This window comes from Pipra filicauda, unplaced genomic scaffold, assembly GCF_003945595.2.
Source record: "Pipra filicauda isolate LSUMZ 115617 unplaced genomic scaffold, ASM394559v2 scaffold433_size896684_pilon, whole genome shotgun sequence".
Lineage (NCBI taxonomy): Eukaryota > Metazoa > Chordata > Aves > Passeriformes > Pipridae > Pipra > Pipra filicauda.
In genome coordinates, this window is record NW_024104569.1 from 211220 (window position 1) to 235645 (window position 24426).

The 24426-nt window shown below is 45.0% G+C and overlaps 1 protein-coding gene across 2 annotated transcripts; it reads left to right on the plus strand.

Moving 5' to 3' along the window:
• The first annotated feature begins 2925 nt into the window (after positions 1-2925).
• On the plus strand, positions 2926-24163 carry CARD19 (caspase recruitment domain family member 19). Of its 2 annotated transcripts, none has more exons than XM_027732568.2 (6): positions 2926-3152; positions 13328-13470; positions 15346-15499; positions 19524-19583; positions 21386-21457; positions 22880-24163. In XM_027732568.2, the coding sequence occupies exons 1-6, from the start codon at positions 3134-3136 to the stop codon at positions 22990-22992; spliced, it is 561 nt and encodes a 186-aa protein (XP_027588369.1). In that variant the 5' UTR covers positions 2926-3133; the 3' UTR covers positions 22993-24163. The 2 variants fall into 2 exon arrangements, with proteins under 2 accessions (XP_027588369.1, XP_027588370.1); XM_027732569.2 differs by lacking the exon at positions 2926-3152 and adding an exon at positions 7293-7337.
• The last annotated feature ends 263 nt before the right edge of the window (positions 24164-24426 follow it).

A 24426-nucleotide genomic window follows, 5' to 3' on the forward strand; every position in this document is an offset into this window, starting at 1 on the left:
TTCATGGAGCCTTCCACATGGATTTTTGGCCATGCAGGCTTTCTCCTGGACTCCTGCCCCTTGAGTATCAGCCTGGAGGTCTCTAAAGATGCTGTTTCCTCAGCACACTCTGCTGCTGTCAATCTAACTTTGGGTTATGGCATAGTATTGGTAAAAGTTTCTGAGAAGCCCAAGACCCAGAAAAGAGGCAGAGGTGTAAAATTCATGGAACGTGACAACCTGCAGGATGTGGCCAATACCACCGGGCTGAAACAAGAGGGCACAGGAAAGCAGGAGCCCTCTGGTTACACCAGACATCAGCTGAACAAGATCTAAGTGACTGATGGGTGGAGAGGATGCAGGCACCTCTAACAAGTTTGTTTCCAAAACATCTCAGTCATTAGTGATGTCTTAGAAGGAGAGGAACTAAATGAATCTGTTATCACTCATTGTCAGATGTAAAAGGCTTTTGCGACTAGTTTTTTTAAAAAATGTCACATGACTCAGCTTTTTAATAGCTTTAATTAAATGTGACATTTTAATAAACTCCTGCTGTGGGGTGGAGCAGTGCCTTTCCAGTTTAGGGTGCTGTTTGCAGTTACACCTCATAATACAGGACTATGCGAAATCTCAAATCCTGTCCACCCCAAACTGGGGTGGAACCTCTCTTGTTTCTTCCCTCAGCAATATGAGCAGGTGATCTTTTCTACTTACTTTTAAGAACTATTTTGAAGAGAGAGATGATTGACAGAGCCAGTGTTGAAAGGCTCTTGTATAATTATTCCTCAAGCAATAGCCATTTCTGCTGTCACTGCAGCCCAAGCATATCAGCTGGTGGGAACACTGGATAGTTCCCCAGCACATCGAGGTGTTTCAAGAGCCAGTCTCCATTCCTGGTAGCCAGTGTTCCTGCAATGATGGAATGGTGCTCTGGCACAGCAGCAAGCGAGGCAGGGAAAGTTCTTCTGGTGCAAAGCAGAGCAGCAGAAGCTTGCTCCCCAGATTTCTGGTGTTCAATATGTTTCAAGGCCAAGGTGATATTGAAAATGCTTACAGCAGTGTTTCCCACAGGATGCATCTTGTATGTGTGAGCTGGAGTCTGTAGTGACTTCTAACCCATGCCCAGTGCTGACCTTTCCTTCACACAGCCTGAGGGTTGCATGCTGGCTGCACATCATCCTCTCCATCCTCCCTGGCCTGTGGGGCTCAGGTGAGGCCAGGAGCTGGCACAGGGATGACTCTACATGTGAGGACATGTAGACAAAATGTCTTTGTTCCCTCCCCAGAGCTCTGTGGCATGTCAGTTTGCCAAATCTGTCAGCTGTTTATTTACACACCTATTTTAAGGGGAGGATGCTCAAACAGATTTATTTACTTCCTGCCTTCAAAGAGTTCAATTGTTTGGGGATTTTTAAATAATTAGTTGAGTGGTTTTTTCTCCTGTGTAAAAGTATTTTTTTCTCCTGTGATTTGCACTTTACAAGGGATCAGATAAGGAGCCAAGTGTGGTACTGAACATGTTTGTGGAGCTGGCTCTTCATTATCCTGTGGACAACCTAACAGCCAACACAGTAACTTTTACAATATTTATCAGGATGATTTATGATCAGTATAGATGGTCTTATTCTATATTCTATGTTCTTATTCTATTATTATTCCTTTTGCCAGGAACAAGAGGTACTCAATTTTTCCATTATCTACATTTTGTTTTACTAATGCTGCTAAAATGTCCAAGGATAGGGTGTCATACAGCAGAACTGGGGGGATGGGGATGGGTGTAATTCTCCAGGTAAATATGCATGAAGTTAAAACTGAGAAGGGATTTCCAGACCTGTGGGTGCTCCAGGCTATCACAGAACCACAGAATCTCCTGAGTTGGAAGGGACCCACAAGGATCCTCAAGTCCAACTCCTGGCCCAGCACAGACACCCCAACAATCCCACCCTTTTCCTGAGAGCATTGTCCAAACACTCCTTGAGCTCTGGCAGCCTTGGGCCCTGGGAAGCCTGTTCAGTGCCCGACTATCCTCTGGGGGAAGATGATTTCATCCAAGTCAGTTCTATTGCCATTTAACTGTTTGGCTTAACTGGCTGGAAATAAAGCGCTGGGAACTTGCAGCACAGCTTCTGCCTTTGTTTAGAGTCAGAGAATTTTTTTTTTCATCTCCTTCTAACCAACAAAGGAATAAAAGGAATTATACCAATAATAATACTATGACTACATAAATAAGACTGGAAAGTAATCCATTCTATATTGATGCCTTAATCCTCTAATGTTTTTTTATTTTTCTAATATTTGTAAGACTCGTAAGTTTTATAAGTAGTGGAAGTAGATTTTAAAAGCAGCAACCCCCCCCTCCTTTGTCCCTTGTCCCTTTCCCTTTCTCTAGCACCCTTGTTTACACATTCCTTAACCCTCTTACCCCATTCTATGCTCCCTATATCAATCCTACCCCTGAATATAGCAGAAATGTTTAGTCTTTTGTCAAGGCAAGACCTAGATTGTTGGCAGAACAGCATATCAGGGCCTAAACCACAGAATACAGTCAAGAATTAGGTAACTATGTACCCTTTGTGCTCTGATGAAGAGGAAGGTGGGATGAACGGGGGGGTCCCAAAACCCCCAGACCCATTTCTCCGGGGGTGGACCCCGGGGTGGACCAGAGTAAAGGCCACAGGGTGGACACATCTGGGATTGGATGGATGGTATTATAAAATGTGACATCTCAGGCACGGCCGGCGCGTCTTGTAACATCTTAGCCTTGGCAAAATAAACCCTTTCTTATCTCACCCCTAATCAACTGCTCTGGAGATTTTTTTCAGCATCAAAATTCCACGGCAACAATATGCAAAGCAACCGTAGAAATTACGAGTACACACACACACAAAAAAAAAAAACCCTTTTGAGAAAGCAGACATGGTTTTCAGAGCTCAAATCATCAGCAAATTGCCGCTGGCTCGCAGGAGCAGCGGATGCCGCCGGTGGCCGGGAGCTGTGCCGGATCTCTGGCCGTACTCGCTCCCTCCCCGTTTACTTTCGCTTCCCCAAGCAGCCCGTGACCTCTGCTCATCCAGGCGAGGAGGAGGAGGAGGAGGAGGAGGATCGCCCCGCGCGGGACGTGTGCCGGGCACGGCACAAGCCCCGAAACCGATGGATGATGCTCTACAGAAGATGTAAGTGCGTGTTTGTAACGGGGAATCTGGGCAAAACAACGGCCTGGAAAGCCCGAATCTGCGGGAAGAGAAGTGCGGAGCCGGAGGGGCAGCGGCTCTGACGGGAGTGGCCAGCCCGACACTGCCTTCCCAGTTTTTTTGCTTCTTAGAGCTTGTTTTTATAAATTATTGACGAAAGTGTGCTGAAGGGAGCTTAGTGTGTAATCTGAGCTTTCAAGAAGTATTTTATTGTATTTTCTTAAACACAAAGAAAGACTTTATTACAGGAACCCCCTGCACTATCTGGATTTAATTTGTTGCTAAAGAGATTCAGCCCTCTTGGGCTGTGGGAAAATAACTAATTGTATTGTGATTCAACAGTTAACAGATAAAACAAAGCACTACATAGCGATGCTGCCAGGACAAGGGTGAGATTTAGTAAGTCAAGTAATTCACTCAAATAAACAAATCAGTCCGTTTAGCGAGGGGAAACAGCACTGGCTTTTGAGATTAGCTAACCAGGAAATGGATCTGCTGGGAAATAAAACATTGTTGGGCAGCTCACTTCGCTTGGCCACTAAATTAGGAGGCAGAACTCTGAAGTGGATCAGAGTTTTGGAAAGGCGTTGGGCTCTGTCAGGAGGTGGGGGCTTCTCACGGAGCTCCTTGCCCTGGGAGCAGTTTGAAAGCCCCCGTTCCTGTGCTGCAGGAGCGTGAGGCTCCGTGGGGCTGCTCGTGCCCAGCCCATGGCTGTGACCGGCCCGAGGTGTGGCTTCCATGCCCGCTGTGCTCTCTGAATGTCACGGATCACACCACGGGAGGGGTTCGGTGCCCAGCTCCAGCCAAGTCCGTGCCTCCCGGGGAGGGTGTCCATGGCTGCTGCCTCTGCCGCGGCTGTGGCTCCCCCAGGATGCCTTTCCAAGGCAAACCTCACAGCAGTCCTGCCGCAGAGGTCTTGCGTGCCACAGGCATGAGGAGGAGATATGTTTAACCTCTGCTTCTTGTATCATTATCCGAGTCTGCAGGACAAAAATATCTCCAGGCAGTGTGGCACTGTGCATCGCAGCACTCCTGAGGGGTTGATTTTCACTCCCATTTCACTCGCCGTGTGCTGAAAAACATTTTAGATTTATGTTAGAGATTTCAGTCTATGTCACATTAAGATGACCGGCTCTTCAGTTTGGTGGTTTAGATTCTGGTAGTTCGAAAAGTTCTAAAAGCTTCTAAATTAGGAATTTCTAAAATTTCTAAAAGTTTCCAGAGAAACTTTATAGCAGAGCACAAAATGCAATGAATTCACAAAGTTATAAAATGGTCATAAAAACAAATCCTCAGCATACCATTCTGCCATTGCTTCTTAGTACTAGGCAATGCCTCTTGCTGTAATATTTTAATATATATATATATATGAAATAAAATAATAGAATCACAGAATGGTTTGGTTTGGAAAGGACCTTAAAGATCATCTTGTACCATGGGCAGGGATACCTTCCACTACACCAGGTAGCTCAGGGCCCCAACCAAAATAATATTAAAAATATACAATGAAAGGATTTATAAAGTGACAATTTCCTTTCCTGTTTCTTTACTAAAATACATTGCCAAAATCACTCTGGTAAAGGCATGAGCAAGGCCTCCATGTGCAATAATAATAGTAATTTAAAAATCTATTTTCATGCTGTTAGAAAGATCTGGATTCCTGAGGGTAAATGGAATAAACTTGGGATGTTTATTGATCTTCTCAAGGACATGCACCATGAATGTCACAGCATTTGGCAACACTAAAAATACTTCAGTGAGGTGTTTTCCCCATGTTCTTACACTTTCTAGGGATGAAGCTTCTTTCATTTCTTGTACAGAGGTAGACATCAACATGTCAGAGGGTAAATGTGGGGCTGCAGGTGTTTAGTATCTTAATGGAGGTGCCTCAAATTGTGATATGGCACAGGGTGGGACACTACCTTCTTGGGAGAGCTGTGCCACACTAGGAACTGCTCCCTGGCAGGGAAGGGCAGACTCTGAAAGCAGAGGTGAGAGTATCAGAGAGAGAAATGATGCTGAAGAAAGCGTCAGGATGGTGTGGGTAACCCTGCCAGCCGAAATGCTGCCCCAGGACCTGCCCAGGTACGGCCCAGGCCTCATCTCTGCGGCTGTGCTGGGTGTAACACTCACCCTGTGACACCACGGAGTGGCAGCACTTGCAAACTGCAAGCAAATTCTTTGTTTTCTTTTTCTTTTTTTCTTTTACTAACTGCCATGCTAGCTGCAGCTGTCTCTCATGAGAGGGTGTACGGCATGTCCTGTGCAGAGCCAGGAGCTGGACTCGGTGGTCCTCGTGGGCCTCTTCCAACGCGGGACAAGCTATGATTCCTGATCCAAGCACAAAGTCATGTCCTCACTAAATCGTTCTGGCAACTCGTGCCCACCCCATAGGGCTTCAGACCCCCCGGCCTGTCCGTCAGGACATGTTGACTGACTTCCAGCTTCAGTGCTACACTGAAGTGCTCCCAAGACACTACACCACTCCAAGCATGGAGCCATATTATTATTATTATTGTTATTATTATTATTATTATTATTATTATTATTATTATTATTATTATTATTATTATTATTATTATCAGATTTATGATCTGTTTAGCCAGCCCTGGTGTATTGCCACAGCTTTTCCACACACCGGTTACGATGGGTTCAAACCGAACGAGTGAAAATTTAGGTTAGATATAAGGAAGAAATTCTTCCCTGGCACAGGTTGCCCAGAGAAGCTGTGGCTGCCCTATCCCTGGAAGTGTCCAAGGCCAGGTTGGACGGGGCTTGGAGCAACCTGGGCTAGTGGAAGGTGTCCCTGCCCATGGCAGGGGGTGGAACGAGATGAGCTTTAAGGTTTCTTCCCACCCAAACCATTCTGTGATTCCATTATTAAATGGCACAGAGGCAAATGAGGGCAAACCTCTCAGGGTCACATGGACTAGTATCATGCATGCAATGGGTGTTTCCTGGTTTAGCATATATGTTGCTGCTTGAGGACTTGTTACTTAAGCAAATTTTAAATAAGAAGTGTCTGTGTAAGGGCAGTTGTGTGGTTGAAGTGTTTTATGTACCAATCTAGAGGAAGCTTTGCCTACTGTGATTTTAATCCCTCTGGAGGATTTCTGTCCCTCTAAAACATTTTCTTCATGGTTTTGACACAGTCATAATTAGAAATAACCCTGTGTCTTTGCCATAGTAGAAATCCACCTTTTCTATACAATAAAAAAAAATACCAGATTTTACAGTCAACCCCCCCCCGCAATAATAAATAACATATCCCTTTCTTCACAATTTTCAAAACTGAGATTCGCTTTCAACCCTCTGCAGCATTTATACCCAGGAAGGCATATTGTCCTCCATACCTTGCTGGGTAATTAAAAGGTCAAATTTAGTGCTGGTGAAATTTAATGCAAATCGGATTTTTTAAAATCCACACATTTGCTTGTACTTCTTCCCTCATTAACTTAATATATCCCAATTAATTAGACGCTTCCCTGCAACCTTTTCTATGAGACGGGTTGCCCCTGCCCCTGGACTTGAGTAACTAGGGGGCCAAATGTGCACTGCTGTGGCACAGGGAAAACATGAACTGTACGTGGGTATTGTGGCGATGTAGACGCGGTATTTTGGACAGTGAAATCAGCAGTGGGAAAGGAAACTGTGGCATTACTAATGGTGCATTAATTGCTCGGGCCAAATGTGCCTTACCCGCTGCAGGCGCGCCAGGGCTGCTGCGGCACAAGGAGAACACGGACATTGCGCAGGTGTAGACGTGGGTATGTCGGACAGCGAAATTACGAGTGGGAAAAGAGAATCGCGGCGTTACTAACTGTGCAATGAACAGTTTCGAACCCCGGTGGCTGTGCGGGTGTACATTCACGGTTTCGCGCCCCGAGGCTTTCAGGGCGCGGGGGAAACCCGCCGTGGGCTCGGAGGGTGCCGACCCTGGGACCCCGGTCCCCCCGGTCCCCCCGGTCCCCCCGGTCCCCCCGGTCCTCCCGGTCCCCCCGGTCCCCCCGGTCCCTCGGCCCCGCAGCCCATCCCAGCTCCCTGTCCCGCCTCCCGGAGGCACCGCCCTGGCCCCGCCGCCCCGCCCCGGCCCGGCACAGCCCGCAGGCCGCCCAGGGCCGAAGGCCGCAGCCCGCGGGCCGGGCGGGGCCGGGGCCGCCATGGCCGGTGAGTGCGGGCCGGGCCGTGAGGGACGGAGCCCCCGGGACCGGGGGGGGGTTCGGTGCCTTCCCGCGGGGTTTGGCTGCGCGGCCGCGGGTCGGGGCCGTCGGTCCCTGGGGCTGGGGCGGGGACAGGCGCGCAGGGCAGAGTGCGGGGCCCCAGCCCGGGGTGTCCCGCTCTGCTCCCCCCCGTCCTCCGGCCGGGCGCGGCGCCTGCCGAGCGCACGGGCTGCCGCGGGCTTGGGGGCCCTGGGGGCTGTGTGTAAGCTGGTGTTACACTCGGGGGTTAAGGGCGTATTTTGCTCGCTGTTATTACTTTTCCTCTTCTGTTTTTAAAAGATGTTTCAGGTAGAAATGAGTTGCTGAAGTCTGCAACTTCCTGACAGGGGGCTGTAGCCAGGTGGGGGTCGGGCTCTTCTCCCAAGCAACAAGTGACAGAATGAGAGGAAACGGCCTCAAGTTGCACCACGGGAGATTTAGGTTGGATATTGGGAAAATTTCTTCCCTGAAAGGGTTGTCAAGGCCTGGCACAGGCTGCCCAGGGCAGTGGTCGAATCACCATCCCTGGAAGTGTTCAAAAAATGTGTGTGTGTAGCACTCGAGGACATGGTTTAGTGATGACCATGGTGGGGCTGGGTTGATGGTTGGACTCAATGGTCTTAAGCTTATTTTCCATCCTAAATGATTCTGTGATTCTCTGACTTGCTGTCAGACACTCTTGACTTCTGGTGACTTGCCAGTAGCACGTGGCAGTGGGTGAGCGTGGCTGAGGAGGGTGGCATCTTGTCTTTCACCTCTGTATCGCCCTTCCAGCCCAGAGGAGCAGAGCAGTTGCTTGTTGTCGGGGGTGCATTGAGTAGCTGGTGCCATCTGATCATCTCAGACCATTTCTCTGCAGCCAAAGATTCCTTCTTAAATCTTCAGCATCCCTTTCTTGGGCTCTTGAAAGGGAAAAGCCAGAACTAAATTAGTGTTAAGCTAACAGTTTGTTTAGAAAGGCTTTTTCGTCTCTTTTCTGAAATGCTTCAGCAAGGAGTTTGCATGGACACGTACAAATGGTTTGATCATCAGATCCAAACTTTTGAGGTCTTGGTTGCCACCTTTCCTGTACAAAGTTTATGAAAATCATCCAGGAGTTTTACAGGAAGTGGCAGCTTGTGTTTGCACTGCAGACACCACTGAGGTTTCTGGAACGGATGTTTCCAAGTTCTGTGTGTTGTTATGGCGAGTGTCTTGTGTTGCGTTTTGTGTCTCAGTGTTTAAATTTCTCTGCCTGATGATCCTGTCTGTTTGGTAAACTGAAGGAGGCTTTTAAGGGGAAAGCAAACCAAAGATGGAACCATACTAAAGATACAGTGGTGTCAGAGGCAGTCTCAACAGTCCTTATGTAAATGTTGGTGGAGTTGCTAATTGGGTGTGTGCACCTGCCTGACAAGGCAGTTGGCAGCATTTATGCTCCCAGGCCTGGATGACAGGAGTTATGTGTTGCAGTGTGGCAAGGAGGGGCTGATCTCAGCCTCTGAATTTGAATGCAGCTGGATTTATTCATTTACTGTGATAAATACAAGTGGCAGTGCAGACCCAGCCTAAAGTGGCAAGTCCATAGGGCCTTGTGGCTTTATCCAGAAGGGCAGTGGAAGTAGATGGTGGAGGAGCATGTGCTCCTGCAAGAGACAAAATCCCATTTATCTTCCTGGTACAGAAAGCAACATGGGGTCTTTTATGGTATGAATAGTTAGGCAGAACCAAATTTACAAAAGGGTTTTTGACAACCAAGATAACCTGAAAGTCCTGCTTCGTGTTGTGCCAGTGGCTAGCTTTCAGGGACCAGACACTTCAGCACAGGCTGAGCAGGAGCAAAGGCTTGTCCAACATCCTGGCTGCTGCCCATGCCTAGGCTAGGAATTGTCTCTGACAAACTCCCTGTGAACACTGCTGTTAAATCAGGAAGAACTTCAGCAGATGTGTCCCTGTCACTTGTGCCATTTTTCCTGCAGGTGCTGTAGCAGACAGCCTGGCACATTGTGGTCACATCTGGTCAGGGTTTTTATGAGCTTTGTTACTTCCAAGAGCAGAATATGTTTCAGCAGCCTTACAATACCAGCAGTTTGTGTAGTGGCTATTGTCAGAAACCTAGTTGCCCATTTGGAGGGAAGGATCAAGAGATGCCATTTTATGAAGGGTTTCAGTGGGGGTGACTTGTACTTGCAGGTGGAAAATGGTGAGTGTGCTGCTTTGCTACTGTCATATGTTGCTTGTGAATTTATCATCACTAAATCAGTGATGATGTTTTATAATCTATTTGGTAAATTATAAATTTGATATATGTTATAATTATTTTATAATCTATTTTATCCTCTGTTTGAGGAGCTGCTGGCTGCTTTCCTCTGGTATCTTCTAGTTTTATGTGTCCTTCCTTTCCTTCCTCAGGTGCAAGGTATGTGTGCTGGTGTGGGTGCCTGTGTTGTGTGTGCCAGAGGCTGCTTGGACTTCGGGTAACAGAAAAAAGTGGTTGTGTGTGGTGTGTCACGGGCTTTTAGTAATTATAAATCAATAACATTAGTCGTGTTTTCTTCCCAACTATCAGAGACAGTTCCTGAGTTTCCTGTTTGCCTCTTTGGCAAGTTTACATTTCCTGTGAGTAAGGAAAATACCAACTTTTTTAAAGCAGGTCAGGTTCAGTGTTATGGTATCCAATCTGAGCTGTATTTGCTCTTCAGCAGGGCTGAGCTCAGTGCCAACCCTCCACTTCCTCCCCAGCACTTGCACACTTGAGCAAACCTGCTCTTGGCTCCAAAGACTGTGGGACAGGATTAAGCCCAGTTAGCTTAATGTTCTGGCAGAGGGAAAGGTGAAACTGTAGTATGTTCCATTTCAAATTTGAAGTTATAGTCAATCCTTGTGCAGTCTGAGGACATTAAAATGCCTGGCAATGACACACCTGTGCACTAAACTGTGGTAAACTCCCCTGGTCTCCCAGTTTTGCTGCCCTGAAATTTCTAGGCAAGTACTGACTAACAGCATTACTGTCCCTTTAATGCTGGGGTGAGTCCTGCTTAAAAACAGTCTCCTTAGCATAAAGATTTTAAATTGTTCTTGCAATAGCTGTTGTCTCTTTGAGGCAGTGAGATAAAAGCTGGATATGCAAAACATCCCAAACACTCCCTCTCTAAATTCTTAATTCACATCAGTAGCTTTGCTGCAGTTGTGAAGTCACCTGTTTTGGGGTTCCTGTTACTTAAAAATGTTCATAATAGGTATGTTCTATTAAAAAACTGCTGCTTGTGAGCAGTGATCATAAAACCTTGTAGCACAGCCATACCTGGGCCATGACTGGCAGTGCACAGGAACAGTGACAAAGCTGCCAGAGCTCCTGGGGCAAACTGGGCCCAGGAACCTTCAAATGCACACATGTGCTGTCCAGATATCCTTATCACTCCAAAGCAGGGTGCCATATTCCAGCTGCTAGGATTGGTGGGGCTTTTTTTGTTCGTTTTTTAAATTTAGTAGCTGGGGCTACAATTCTGCACTGGTGAGTGGTGTCAGTGTGGGAAGTTTCCCTTCTCTGGTCTGAAAGCAGTTCCTTGTGCGGTTTGGACAGAGATTTCTCAGAACTAGAGAAAAGACAGAAGATTTTGGAAGAGAGAGGTGAGATACTGGAAGGATGAGATACATTTGCTCTGCTTTCATTGAGCTGGTGTTGAGCTTGGTAAGTGCTCTTCAGGAAATATTAAGCCTTGCTCCTCATCCTAAATACTGAGCTCACATGCTTTGGAGGAGGTGCAGGTGCACGCAGGGGAAGTGTCTGTAGGAGATGTTTCACGGGGGCTTCTTAAACACGGAGCATCCCATAGGATGGGTGAAGCATCTTGCAGGTGCATAAGCCAGGCATTAAACATGTCCTTGGCAGGCAGTTTAGCAGTAGCCAGAGAGGCCAAGAGCGTGGTCCCATTCTCTGCTCCTGCCTTTTGGCTCAGATGGTAAGGAAATATAGCCCCTGAAATCTTGGAGAGGCCTCTGCCCTGTAATTTGTTGCCCCGGGTGGGGGGTTTCAGGTGGCAGCAGAAGGCCTTGGTAAGACCTCGTAAACTGTCACTTAAGGTGATGGTTTGCTGAGTGTGTGTAAATGGAAACTACCAGGAGGACAGGGAGCACTTGGGACTGCTCAGAAAGTGCTCTTGGCTTAAGTGGAATCTTCAGCTGGTCCCAGTTCCCTTCGCTGGTGTAACTGCTGTGTCTGGACACTGTAATGACGGGGCAGCAACAGAGAGGAGATGACACTCTGAGCCTGCTTTTATTTCACTTTGGATACTCATTCTTTTGGACTTTTAGCCCTGGCTGTGGTTGGTTGGTTGTCACAGTGTTGTCTGAAGTTTAATTGCTCGGCTGTAAGACCCTGGTTTAATGCATGTTCTGTCCAAGTGCAGGTACAGAGTTGTTGGTGACACTGAGAATCACTACAAATCATGTCACTGAGGCAGAGGAGGGGGAGGATGCTTCGGGGAGCTCCATTACCCAGAAAGCATTTGCACGAACAGGCACAACTTTACGGTCTTCCTGGTCCTTGCCTCAGCCCTTTGTGCATGCCAATGTGTTGATTTGAAGAGAAGTTTGATCTCAGCTCTGAATCCAGGAGAACCTGGAACCTCTCGCAGCAGAAGGGAAGTATTTCAGCACAGGGAGTGTTTCACGGCAGTGTGTTTGTGACAGTGCACTACAGCTGCCTTGGAGCAAGCTGTGGAAAAGTGAGGCATTAGAAAGACGTGGAAGTAAAATGGTGTTTGCATAAAAAGTAAGAATGTAGCTGGAATCCTGTTGTGCCCATAGAATCACAGCTCTCTGTGCCCCATCAGTAGCGGTGTGTTCTTGTTTGAATAGGAGTGGCACTGGCACTGCAGAAGTAGGTGATGGTCACATTGGGAGGTTTTCCTGAACCCTTTCCTGTAAATGCTGTCAGTGCTACACAGATACAGAAAAAGGACAATGTAGTACCCAAACCAGTGACACTACAGGAAGGGCAAGGGCTGTGTGTAGGTGCAGTGCATCAGGGCAAAGTTTTTTGGCTCTTTTCTTTCACTCCTTTGTTTGTCTTCTGTAAATTGCAGGGCACAAGGGGCTGATGGTTTTGTATTTTCTGGTAGCCAGAATACCATAAAACCCACACCTTTGCTTTAAACGGAGGAAGTGCTGGGGGTGTGGGGGTGTTTTGTGTTTGTTTTCTGTGCTGCTCAGTTGTAAAGCATTGTACTGGCATTTTAACACTCATTCCAGACACGGTCATGGATGTTCTCTTTTTAAATCTGATAAGGGCACAGTAACCTGTGGAACCAGTCTGTGCTTGTATCTTAATCTAGGGATTACAGACAAGCAGCTATAGGGAAAGCTATGCTCCTGCAAAATCCATTGCTGACAAATTGGGTATGATGCCTAAACCAACAGCAAATCTGGATTTGTGTATTTGCAGAGGCTTGGGTTAGTAGAAAAAGATGTGGTTTATTTGTGTGTGTGTATTGAGTGTACTTACCTGTAAAAATGTACTACTTTTTGAATGCCCTTTCTTCCCTTCCTGTGTGAAATCCTTTCCTAAAAACCTTAATGGCCCCTTGGCAGAGATGCTGTTATAAAACACATCAGTTTTAAATGTCATAATCTGGCTTCCTATATGATAGAAAATTTATTTTCAGTGATTTATTAACTTTAGGGCTGTATTTGATTAAATACCCATCAGTGCTTGACTTCTAAATGATTTAGAACCATCTCCCTTTGGAAAGAGAGAGGTAGCAGGACTGACCAGCCAGGAGATTGGATGTGTGTCATTTCAAGTGGATGGGTCTTTGGAAGCCAATGGCTGTGTTGTGTTTCCCTAACAGATAGTTCAGTTTTCTAAAATTAGGTGGTGATGGTAATTTTAATGGTAGGAAAATGGAATTTACAGAATTTAAAAATGGCTTGTTAATTAACTGCTGTGGTTTGTTCTGTATGTTGTTTTTTCTCTAGATCAGTCGTATTGTCATCGGCTGCAGCACGACATGTATTTCCTTACAAGCACCAGCCGACTGAATGAGCAAGTGGTTGATAAAATTATTCTTCAACTTAACAGAGTCTATCCCCAAATTCTTACCAATGAAGAAGCAGAAAAGGTAATTTGATGAGTTCTGCTGTGTCTCTGACTGTTGTTTTTGCGGGTCACTAGCCTAGCTCTTCCCCACAGACAGCCAGTCTTCCTCACCTCCTCCTTGCTGGCCAGCTGTATCTGGGATCTCATGTGAGAGGAGCAGTCACAGGGCTGGCACATTCCCTGTGCCAAGTGGTTATGAGAGAGGACACTCTCCCAGTGCCAGGGTCCCTGCCCTGACCAGGAGCACGCACCCTCACAGCCACTCCATGGGCAGGAGTTCACCATCCTGTGACCAAGTGCCCCACGTGCCTCCTCCTCACATGGGGCGGTGTGGGGGTGTCACGTCAGGTGATCTGTGCTGCATCCAGCTCTGTCCACAAAATCATCTCTTTTAGCTTAGTCAGTTTTAGTAACTAATTAATAACTCCGAGTATTGGTAGAGAAGGAGGGGGTGTTAGTCCCACCAGTAAGTGCAGGAGCCACAGGAAGTGGATGGAGTTAGTAACACCTTGCAGTGGTGCTGCCAGGTGTGCAGAAAGGCCATCCTCCCTGGCATGAATCTTTCAAAAATGGGAGGTGTTTTTAGAGAGAAAGAGCTTCTAAGTTTGTGTGGAGACAAAGTTAAAGAGCTTCCCTGATCCTACTTGTAACAGTTTGTACTTGCCCTGTGCTGGCTTCCTGTCTGCACAAGGCTCAGGAATATCTGCACTGATATTTTGGCATGTCAGTGTTTTAACCTCAGGAAAAATGGGTCTAATTCTGCCATAATCAAACCCCGTGGGGACAATTAGTGTTTTGTGGTGTAGAGCAGAGCTAGATCATCAGCTGAGCCAGTCTTGCCACTCAGTTATGATAACCAGTGTGACATGTGCCAGACAAGATCATCTCATTCCCTCAAGAGCTTCAACAGAAATACATAAAGAAACTGTGAAATGTGATTTGTGAGTTCTGCACTTAGACAGCAGTGAGCTGCTTTTGCATGGGTCCAGGCAAGTTTGTGTCAACTCTGTTGAGTGTTTAGGAAGCTTGTAATCTCAGCTGTATCTGGTAGACCCTGTGGGAATTTAATCAGAATAAGGAGTGTTGTGTAAGGTCTGTGGCATTCTTGCCCCCCTTGAGCAGGAATTGTTCCTAACTCAGTATGCTCCAAAGGTTATCCACTGTGCTGCAATGAAATATGATGCTTTGCTGAGAATGGCTTTGGACATTTTCCAAATAAGCTGAAATCAGTTTGATGTGTAAGCCTAGGGATGCATTTCCCTTCTCTTTGTAAGGTCTCCTAATACTTATCACATTCAGCACTACAGAAAAGAGGTAATTTTCCTCTGCAGCTGCTTATCATGTCACCTGAGTAATGGGAATTTGTGCCTGTTGAACTGGGCACTCAGCAGTTAATTGTGCTGGAATCAAAGAAAAACAATGAAATATGTAATCTTGGGATGATGAGCACTCCAATACTGGGACTAGGATAAGGAGTATAAAGTGCCTTTTTGGGCACTTTATTACTAGACAACTAAGAGCAAATTTGAAAACATCAAGCTTTATTATAAGATTTGACGATGTTTTCTATCAACAGTCAGAATAGAATTGTAGAATAGCAATACCATGTTAGCTTGGATCCAGGGAAGACATCAAATGCAGTGGCTTTCCCTTGATCAGGATGGAAAAAAGCATGAGGGGAAGCAGAGGCAATATCCTCTCCATCAGGCAGTGCTGACCATGGGGAGCTCAGTGCTCTGCAGTGCATGTATGTCCTTTATAGGTTCTGCTTATTTTTTTTGGCCTTTGAAATATCAAAGAAGCTCCAAATCTTTGCTCCCTGGCATACTGGAAGGTGATGTAAAATTGATCTCTAGCTGTTGTAATCTGTCTTCTGATGAGTGCTTTTCTCTTACAGTTCAGGAATCCAAAGGCATCACTCCATACCAGACTCTCAGATCTGTTAAAGCACCTTCAAAAGAAAGGAGACAGACACTGTCAGGAGTTTTACAGGGCTCTGCAGATCAATGCTGAACAGCTGTTTAATGACCTGCCAAGTAGGAAAATCTTGAGTAAGTTGATTTGTAAGTTGACTGAGTTGTGAATTTCCTCATCAGTGAATTTCCTCCTTTTAGATGAGGTTTAGGTTATTTAGACAACCTAAATGGGTTATAAATAATATAAATAAACAGATTATTTAAAAAAATGTTTGGATATACCTTAATGCCTTCTCACTGGAGTTTTCCAAAAGCCGTACAGGGATTTGACTTCTTGTTATTTGCTGATTAGAGCGGGCAAAACTCTTTGATTCTTTTGAAATACGAAATATGTCTTTAAAACAGTTTAAGTGCAACATGTCAGCAGTATAACTCCTATGAATTACAGCTTCTCTTTCATAGCCATTGCTTCATAATGGCTTGTTTATTTCCTCTGTGCTTATTCTGACTTGCAGCACAGGGGAACATCACAAACCTCCAGTTTGTTAAGCTCAAATGTCTGCTGGCCCAGGAGCTTGGCTTTCCCTCAGTCCATAAATCTCCTCTTGTGTCTAGTTTAACACGAAGCACACATTCATAGGCCCTTGCACTGATGGACTGTGATATTAAAATCACTTAGGACTTGTTTTGTGCAGCTGACAGGCCTGACTGATGTCCATAAAGCTGCCCCCCAAATACACTTGTATGCACTTTGTAAGAGCTGAGGCTCAAACAGATTTGATTCTGTACTGCAAAGGAGTTCATTTCTTTAAGGAAAATTTCAAGCCTGACTTGCCAGCATGTGATAATGCTGTCTACTGTGTGTTGGTCTTTCTTTTTTTCCCTACTTAAGAAATGCAGGAAAGAACACTGTTGCAAGTGGATGGGAAATCGGTTCAGGCATCCTGCACGCTGAAATGACTTGAGGAGCTTGAGGGAAAACTCCCCCATTTATGTTAAGGAAACTGCAAAAGGACTGCAGTTTAAGAAATCCTTATAAAGTATCCCAGCAGTAATGCTTCACCAGTCACTTGGTTTCTTCTTGTAAGAAACTCCACAGTGAGGTGCCAGGGCAAATTACAGGCGTGAGACAAACTCCAGTGGGATTCAAACCATTACTGCAAAAGTCTGTAGGTTGACCTCTTTTATTTCTGCAGTGAAAATGTTGTGTAAAAATGTAATTAGCTTAATTTCAACTTTCATTTTGAAGGAAGGGGTTTGTATCTACCCAGCACAAACACTGTGAGGCTGCAGTTACCCTGCATCCATACCTGAACCCTTTTGAACTGGGGACTTCAGGGCCCATCCCTGCCTCAGGATCTCAGCTGAGCACCAATCCCAACTGATTGAGCCTCGCAGCAGCTTTAAGACAGTGTTATGATCTGATACTCACCTCGTAGAAGTCATACCCTTTGGGAAACAGGCTCTTAGTTTTGGATCTATGGTTTTTAGTTGGGTAGAACTCAAGAGCAACAGGTTTTTCTGCCAGGCTGACTAGAAGTCAGCAGACAGCCTGTGTAAATTAAGAGCAGTTTAAAAAGCCTTAGTGTAGTCACTAAGAATAAAATTTCAAGACTGTTTTGATGTTTAAGAGTTCAAGCTTGTTAATGTTCAGTAGCACCTTCTACAAGCTGTTTCTGATAATATGTCTTCACAAGGAGACTTGGGTAAGGTCTGTGGGGTGTTTTCACTTTTAGCTAGAGCAGAAGTGTGCTCATCCTTGCACTTGATTTATGTGGTGACTCAGAGCTTTCCTCAGGTGGCAAGATAGGCAGGGTTAGAGCTTCTCATGTGCAGACTGTGCATAGCAAGTACCTGTGCTAGAAGTGCTTCCTGTTAAACATACAGCTGCTTGTGGTGCCCCAGAACTGTTTTGCTGCTGCAGCATTATACAAAGGGACTTCAGTAACCATCAAAAGTTGTTAAATTCTCTGTATCTTGGCACACTCTCTTATGTTAACCATCTTCAGAAGGATGAGAATAGTTTAAATATCTGGGTTAAAACACTACTATTTGCCGAGATTCTGCAGTTTCCTTCTGTTGACCTGAGAAGGAAATACTGAGATGACTGTGTTAATATGCTTGCTGCTTCTTATGAGTTCTGTAATTAAAACAAATGTCTGCAGTCTGGATTGAATGGTCAAGAAATGGTCAAGTGGAAGGTGTCCCTGCCCGTGCCAGGGGGGTGGAACTGGATGGTCCTTAAGGTCCCTTCCAACCCAAACCTTTCCATGATTCTATAATACTCTTAGAAGTACTTGTTAAATTTGTCAAATTTAGCACAGAGCATTTACCGAATTGCCACTAGAATTTGTAAATGTGAAGAAAAAGGAGAATCCCTAACATGGGGAGTTTGTTCTAAGTGTAGATTGAGCTGAAACAAACAGCATTACAAACACCTGGAGAAGTTATTGATAAGGACATGGATGAACCATGGCCAGGACGGAGTTCTGTAATATCTTACATACTGTACATATGACAAATGTTTTCTACAGAGGAAATCCTTTCAAATGTATCTTTTTCATTTTTAAAACAGCTTTAAAAATTGTGCTAGAACAAAAGTTCTTTGCCTGAAGTGTAAATTGCCAGCGCAATGTCTGGTAATGTCGGAGCATTCCCACTAGAGGGGGGGTAAGGCACACGATTGGGGCAGCCTCAGAGCTATTGGAGGCAAACAGGAGCTTCCAAGTGACTCAGAAAATGTTTTTATTTCCCTCAGTGCTGACATAGACTAGAAGGATAAAGGCTCAGACCAGCCCCAGGCAGCAAAATCCTGAGAGAAGTGCAGAGGTCTGGTTGTGCTCTCCTGTGCAGAGTGAGGATTTCCAGCTGGAGTTCCTAGGGAGGACATCAGCCCCTCAAAGGGGCCGGCTGGGTGAGGCTGCTGGTGACACGGAGTGCTCCATGGAGGCTTTGCAGCAATCCTTCCTGCTTCAGGGACTCTCAGGCCTCACAAAGCAAAGTGCTGCAGGGGTTTCTGTCCTGCACCAGTGCCGTGTGCTGCCCCCACACCGAGGGGGACGTCTTTAGCAGGGGAGGTGGCTGCTCCCCTGACAGCAGGTCCTGTTGCTGCCTGGGTGTGCAGGGCAGTTTTCCAAGGCACCTCACCGAGCTCCAGATGTCATGTAGGAGAAGGAGATCAGTTGAAACCAGTCAGTCTCAAATTATTTCCTATTGACAGCCATATTTGGAGCTCTCACTTTTTCTCCTTTCCTTTTTTTAACCCTTTTAACCCTTTGGCTGTTGGGCTTGGTGATCTTAGAGGTCGTTTCCAACCTTTGTGATTCTGTGATTTTTATGACCACAAAGAGATTTGGCTGAAAAAATTGTTATGGAGATTGGTGATGTGTTGAGGAAAGTCACTCCTCTGCCATGTCTGGTGACTGCTGTGTGCACACCCATTCTGCAGTGTTGTCTCCACATCTGTGTGGCAAAGGCAGCTCTAAAAGGGTCTTTCTGCCCAGAGTGGAAACTACTGAACACCGTGTCTTAAGGCCAACCTCCTTTTCTACTTGAATTTGCAGAAAGATAGAGGCAAAAATTATTTATGCCAAAGGTTAGCACGTAGAACCTACAGATTTTCAAAGAAGCTGAGCGTGTCTTTAGCCAAGACCTGAATTTAGGTAAATGATCTGCACCAAGAGGCTTTTTCCAAGTGCTTTATCCATTAAATACATCAATACCCAGAGAGATTTGCTCAAGAACAGAGAATGGCGATACATCAAATTATAAAGGTGTTTTCAGATTAGTGCATCTATTAACAAATAGTTTATATTTATTACCATGAAAATTACTGGCATTATGGAAGAATTAGCTCCTGCTTTCCTCACTTGGGAAACAAGTGTAATGTTATTTATGTGCTCAGTTTGCTTAAGCAGATCAGAGGTGGGGCTGCAGCTGTTTGTGGTTGCATTCAGGTGACTGTGTGCCTGTCTTTTGATCAGCATATCCCCACCTTTGACTCTAGTGATGATCTACCTTTGGAGGAGTTAAAACTTTATGTCAATATTGGGTATTTTTTTTGAAATGTGTTGTTTTGCACCATTTTGCATGTGCTGATTATGTTTGTTTGTTTGCTTGAGCTGAGTACTAACTTCTCATGTGTTGCTTTTATTTCTAGAAACCCCAGATCCCACAGAGATAGACACTGACAAGGAGCAATATATGCTAAATGACAGGGGTAAATAAACCATACAGTGTCACCGGATGGAATGGCTTTGCAGATTACGATGCAATTTATTTTATCATGTAATTTGCATTTCATGTAACAACTAGTTTGGTTTATGATGTCTTTACTGTCACAAGTTAAGTAGAATTAATGTAGTAAAATGTATTGAGCTGCTGTTGGGGAAACCAGTGCCAGGAAATTGAAGAGACTGTAGAGTTTAATCAATATTTACAATGGTATTTTCACTTATACTGTTACAGCTAAACTCTTCATTTCCTGTGATTTCTTCAGTGCTTGAACAGTAAGGGCTATTCAGATGCTGCTATCACTTTGCATAAGGCCATCAGTTTTTTTTTTTAATATGACTTTCAATTTTTTTCATTTTTTTGAGCTCTCAATTTAAGTACAAATCATTTGAAAGCAAAAGCAGAAAGGAAAGATGTACTTAAATGTATTTTCCTTAGGAAAACATGTTAATTATTTTCACCTTCCTCTGTTCAATGCCAGATTACACAGACAAATATTTTATTCACTGGAGGATATTTTGGAAAGGAAGAGCTGAAAGAAAGATGAAGAATTTTCTGAATTTATAATGAGCTGTTTTATCATTTAATTAATATTTTATTTAGAATTTTGGATACAATTATGAGATATTCAAGACACTTTCTGTAAATTATGCCTTTTTGCCAGTTTTCTGGGAGAAGACTGAAACACGGGGCAGAAACACAGTGTAGTGCAATGTATACTTTTGCCTGTGGTGGTGTTTCTTTGAATATGGAACCAAATTGCTCTTTAGATTTTTCACATTGCTGTTGCTGTCTGCATCCTAAAAGTACAGGAGGAGCAGAGAAAGTGCTTGGAAATAAGAAAATGAAATATTATTTTACTTTATTTTTACTTTTTAAAAGTTTTTTTTCCTGAGCTGTCCTCAGGCTGGAGATTGTCTGGCCTCTAGCCACCCTCATTGGGAGGTTACATCCCAAGGAGCAACCAAATCCTTGCTCCTTTGCTGTTTCTCCAGTGTCAGCTCCAGGAATTTGTTAGTCTGCAGCACACTTGTCCTTAAATTGACAGATGTAGTTTAATTGTAGCTCTATTCCTAGTGAAGTGGTAAATACAAATAGAATATTGGGCAATAAAGAAGCAGATATAAATCTTCACGAGGTTTTGTCAGTAGCTAAGTATGAATTAGAAAGGTTTTATTGAACATCAATACCAACCATCAGCATTAAATGTGTAATTCCAGGCAGGCAGTTTCCAGGGGGAGATTTGTTTTAGGCCCACGTGTGGCTCTTCATCTCAGCCCTCAGGAGAGCTGTAAACAGGAGCAAGGATATCTGCTCTTGTCATGAGAGTGGAGTTTGTGGAACATCTGTGGGGGATAGAAAAACCCCCTAAAAATGTGGCTCTGAGGGGCTGTGGTCTCTTACCCTCAGGCAGGGGCTGTGAATGGAAGTGCCACGCTGTGTGGTGAGAGCCCTGCAGGCTGGTTAGTGTTTCTTCTGGTGTTTAAAGGGGGGTTGCATGAAGTTTGAGAGTGATGAAACATCCAAGGAAGCTTTCCCTTAAATTCTACAGGCTGTAGCTAGATGAGCAGAGGGGAGCAGAGGGGGGTGGCAAAGCAACTGTAGTAAAAATTAATTGCTGTCCATTAAACGTGCCTCATAGAACATTAGCCACAGAACAAACAGAATTGTGAATGTGTTAGCTTCATTTGAATATGCTTAATTATGCATATTAATAGCAATTGATGATTCATGAACCAAGCTAAACTTCTGCTGCCCCTAATGTGTTCCCTTTTGCGTTTTCTCCAGGCCCAGTGTTTTTCCTGGCCTGTTTCAGCGTGGCTGCAGGACTTGCCCTGGTTTGGTATTGCTGTAACTCAGGTGAGCTGCTCTGTGGGGTTTCTCTTGGAAAGGGAAAGGAAACACCTTGGAAGGCTCTGCCTTCCCTGAGCACGGGACAGAGAGGGCTCCTGATCTGACACGTCTCAACGGGGAGGGTCAAGGTGTCATCATTCATCGATGAGCTCAGGATACAAACTGCACTGCAGACGTGCTGTGGTATAAATAATGGATAGTTTGCCTGAGAGGATGCCACAAATAGGGACTCTTTTTAAAGGCAGTGGTCACATGAGCTCCTGTTGCTATAGCAATGGGTCATGATTCCCAGCAGTCATGAGACAGACCCAAGGCCCCTGGTTCCCACAGCCCCTGGGGGCCGGTGTAAGCTTGGCCAGTGCCAGGGCTGGACCACGCTGGCTCGACTGGCTGAGCCCGAGCAGCTACAGCCATTGCCCCTGCTGCTGGCTCTGGGTGTTGGCTCTACCTGTCACTTTTGGGTTAGTGCCTTCTGCTCCTTGTGCCCCGGACACAGCAGTTACAGTTACATTGTTCTCTGCTGGTTTCCTTCACAGAGTTGTAGGTGTCAAGTAGCACCAGTCAATGGACTTTTCAGGTGATGTGGAAGTCTGGGCTCTGTGCTTCATTCCCAGATCAGAATCCCTCAGCTGGACTGTCCATGGTGTCACAGTTTAAGGCTGAGGGAACCCTTAGACCCTCAAGCCAAACCCATGTATTTCCTTAGATGCCATTGCTTCCCCTCATCAGGTTCAGTCATCCACTGAAATAATAAAAGCATTTTCAGAAAACTCTTCAGGGACTGATACCAAAAAACAGAGAATTCATCACTTCCCCTGATCCCAATTAGTCCATAGCATTATAAGTGTGTATCTTACTCTCAATTTGAACTGGCTTCAGGTCCAGCCTAACATTTTTGTTCAGCCTTTCTCTACCAGACTGCAGAGCCCCTTGCCCCTTGTTTCTGTGCCAGCTGACTTTGCATATTTTCTCCCTGTAGAGCTCCTTGTGCCTCAAGTCATCTCTATGTCTTCAGTCAGTAATTTCAGCAAAAATAATCTCAACAAGTGTTTTGTTGCAAGGCTGCTTTTTCCAGTTTGTGAGGCTGTTTCCTGACTCTCTGTAGTACCTCAGTGCCCCGTGTGTAACAGGGCCAGCAGCCCTGGATGGGGTGGTCCAGCCTTGCACCACCCAGTGCCATGCTCAGGTGTAAAGCTGCCCCTTCCCTAACTCACCAGTCTCCTCTTCCTGTCTGAACTTGCAGCAATGAATCCCAACAGATTCCTTGTTCTCCTCTCTTGGCAGTTGATTTCTACAACATTGAAGGAAATTTTTCCTCCAGTTATTTTCAATTGATTTTTAATTTTTTGCAGGTGCTGCTTCCCCGCTAAGAATGAAACTTAACTGTGTTCACTTTCTCTTTTTCCTCCCGTCTTCATTCTCTTTTAGATACAAAAGTCATAGGAAGAGCCAGGAGAATCTTGGGCTTTTCTCCTATTATCATAAGAAGACATGTTAGAAATATTTGTATGTTGTATTTGGAAGACATATCAAGAGAATAAGGAAGAGCTGCCTCTTCGCCTGTCTGTGCAGTAACCTGCCAAGGGAAGCCAACGGTGCATAAATATTAATCTCCTGTACTCATACCAAAGATTTTATTAACTAACTTCATCAATAATTGCCTTGCCTCCAGATGTATTCAGAATTTCAGCTATAAATGTCCTTCCCTCTGGGAACGGACCATTTATTTTTGTAAATGCTTATTTTAAAATATTTATCGTTTGGATAAAAAAGGTATTTTTTAATACAAGCTTTAAAACGATCTCCTAAGTGAGGGTCTGAAGCCATGTTTGCATATGTGTTTTATACTGGAACGAAGGATCACAACTGTTTGAAGAATGCTAGCCTGTCTTTTGTGGTAATTAATTTAAGAAAAGTACTTCAAACAAACACATGCACTCAAAGCCTTATTAAGAAATGGATCTCCATTTCAGAACTGTTTTGTCTAGATCCTTTTTACTCCCTGCCCTGAGCTCAAGTGTGAAAAGTTTATGGGTGCCAGTTCTTTTTGTGTCTGCCTTGTACTCAGTGTGTCTTTGGATTCCCCGCTGGTGCCTCATCCCGGCCTGTTCCTGGTCAAACCCTGCTGGCCCTGGTTTGAATGCCCTGGAGCTGGTGCTGACTGGTTCCAGGCCCACACAGGGTCCCAGGGACTGGAATGTCTGACCTGAAGCACTTCAGACTACCAAGATCTTTAAGGTTTATTTAGTTCTCCCTTTCCCAGTGAAGTGCTTTGCACTCTGTGGCTAAGAAACGGAACTAATCCAAGATACTTTGCAGTGACTTAAGTGTCATGACATGGGGCTTTTTTATGGCCAGAAGTACTTGAAGAGTCTGGGATTGTTCATATGTCATGTGATGATGTCCTGTTTTTCTTTTCTGTGAGTTGAAACCTGAGAAACTTGCAGAAACCATTGTAAGATAAAATTCCTGAGGGAGAGGCAGGGAGTTGGGCTGCAAGTGAAGCAGCTGGGGGTTTCTCAGCTTGCTCCTGCCTCAGTCAGTGCCAAGGGCTGTGGAGAGTTCTTCAGTTACTGCTCAAGAGCATCAGGAGCTTGGGGAGACCATGATCCTGTACCTGGTGAGAAAGACACTTTTGTGGCTCTTCGTTCAGTCAGGAAATTTCCAGATCAAATCAAATGTCATCTGAATAAACAGATACAGCACAAGTTACCAAGCACTGGAGGATCTCATGTGAAATTTTCAGTCATTTCAAGTGTTTTTTTTCAAAACAGACTGAAAATTGTCTTTCAGCTTTAAACCTTATTCATGCTATTAAAATGTCATCATCAGGGACTTTTTATATAGGTAGGACAAAGGGAAATGGTTTTAAACAGGCAGAAGGCAGGGTTAGATATTGGGAAGAAATTCTTGGCTGTGAGGGTGGGGAGGCCCTGGCACAGGTTGCCCAGAGAAGCTGTGGCTGCCCCAGCCCT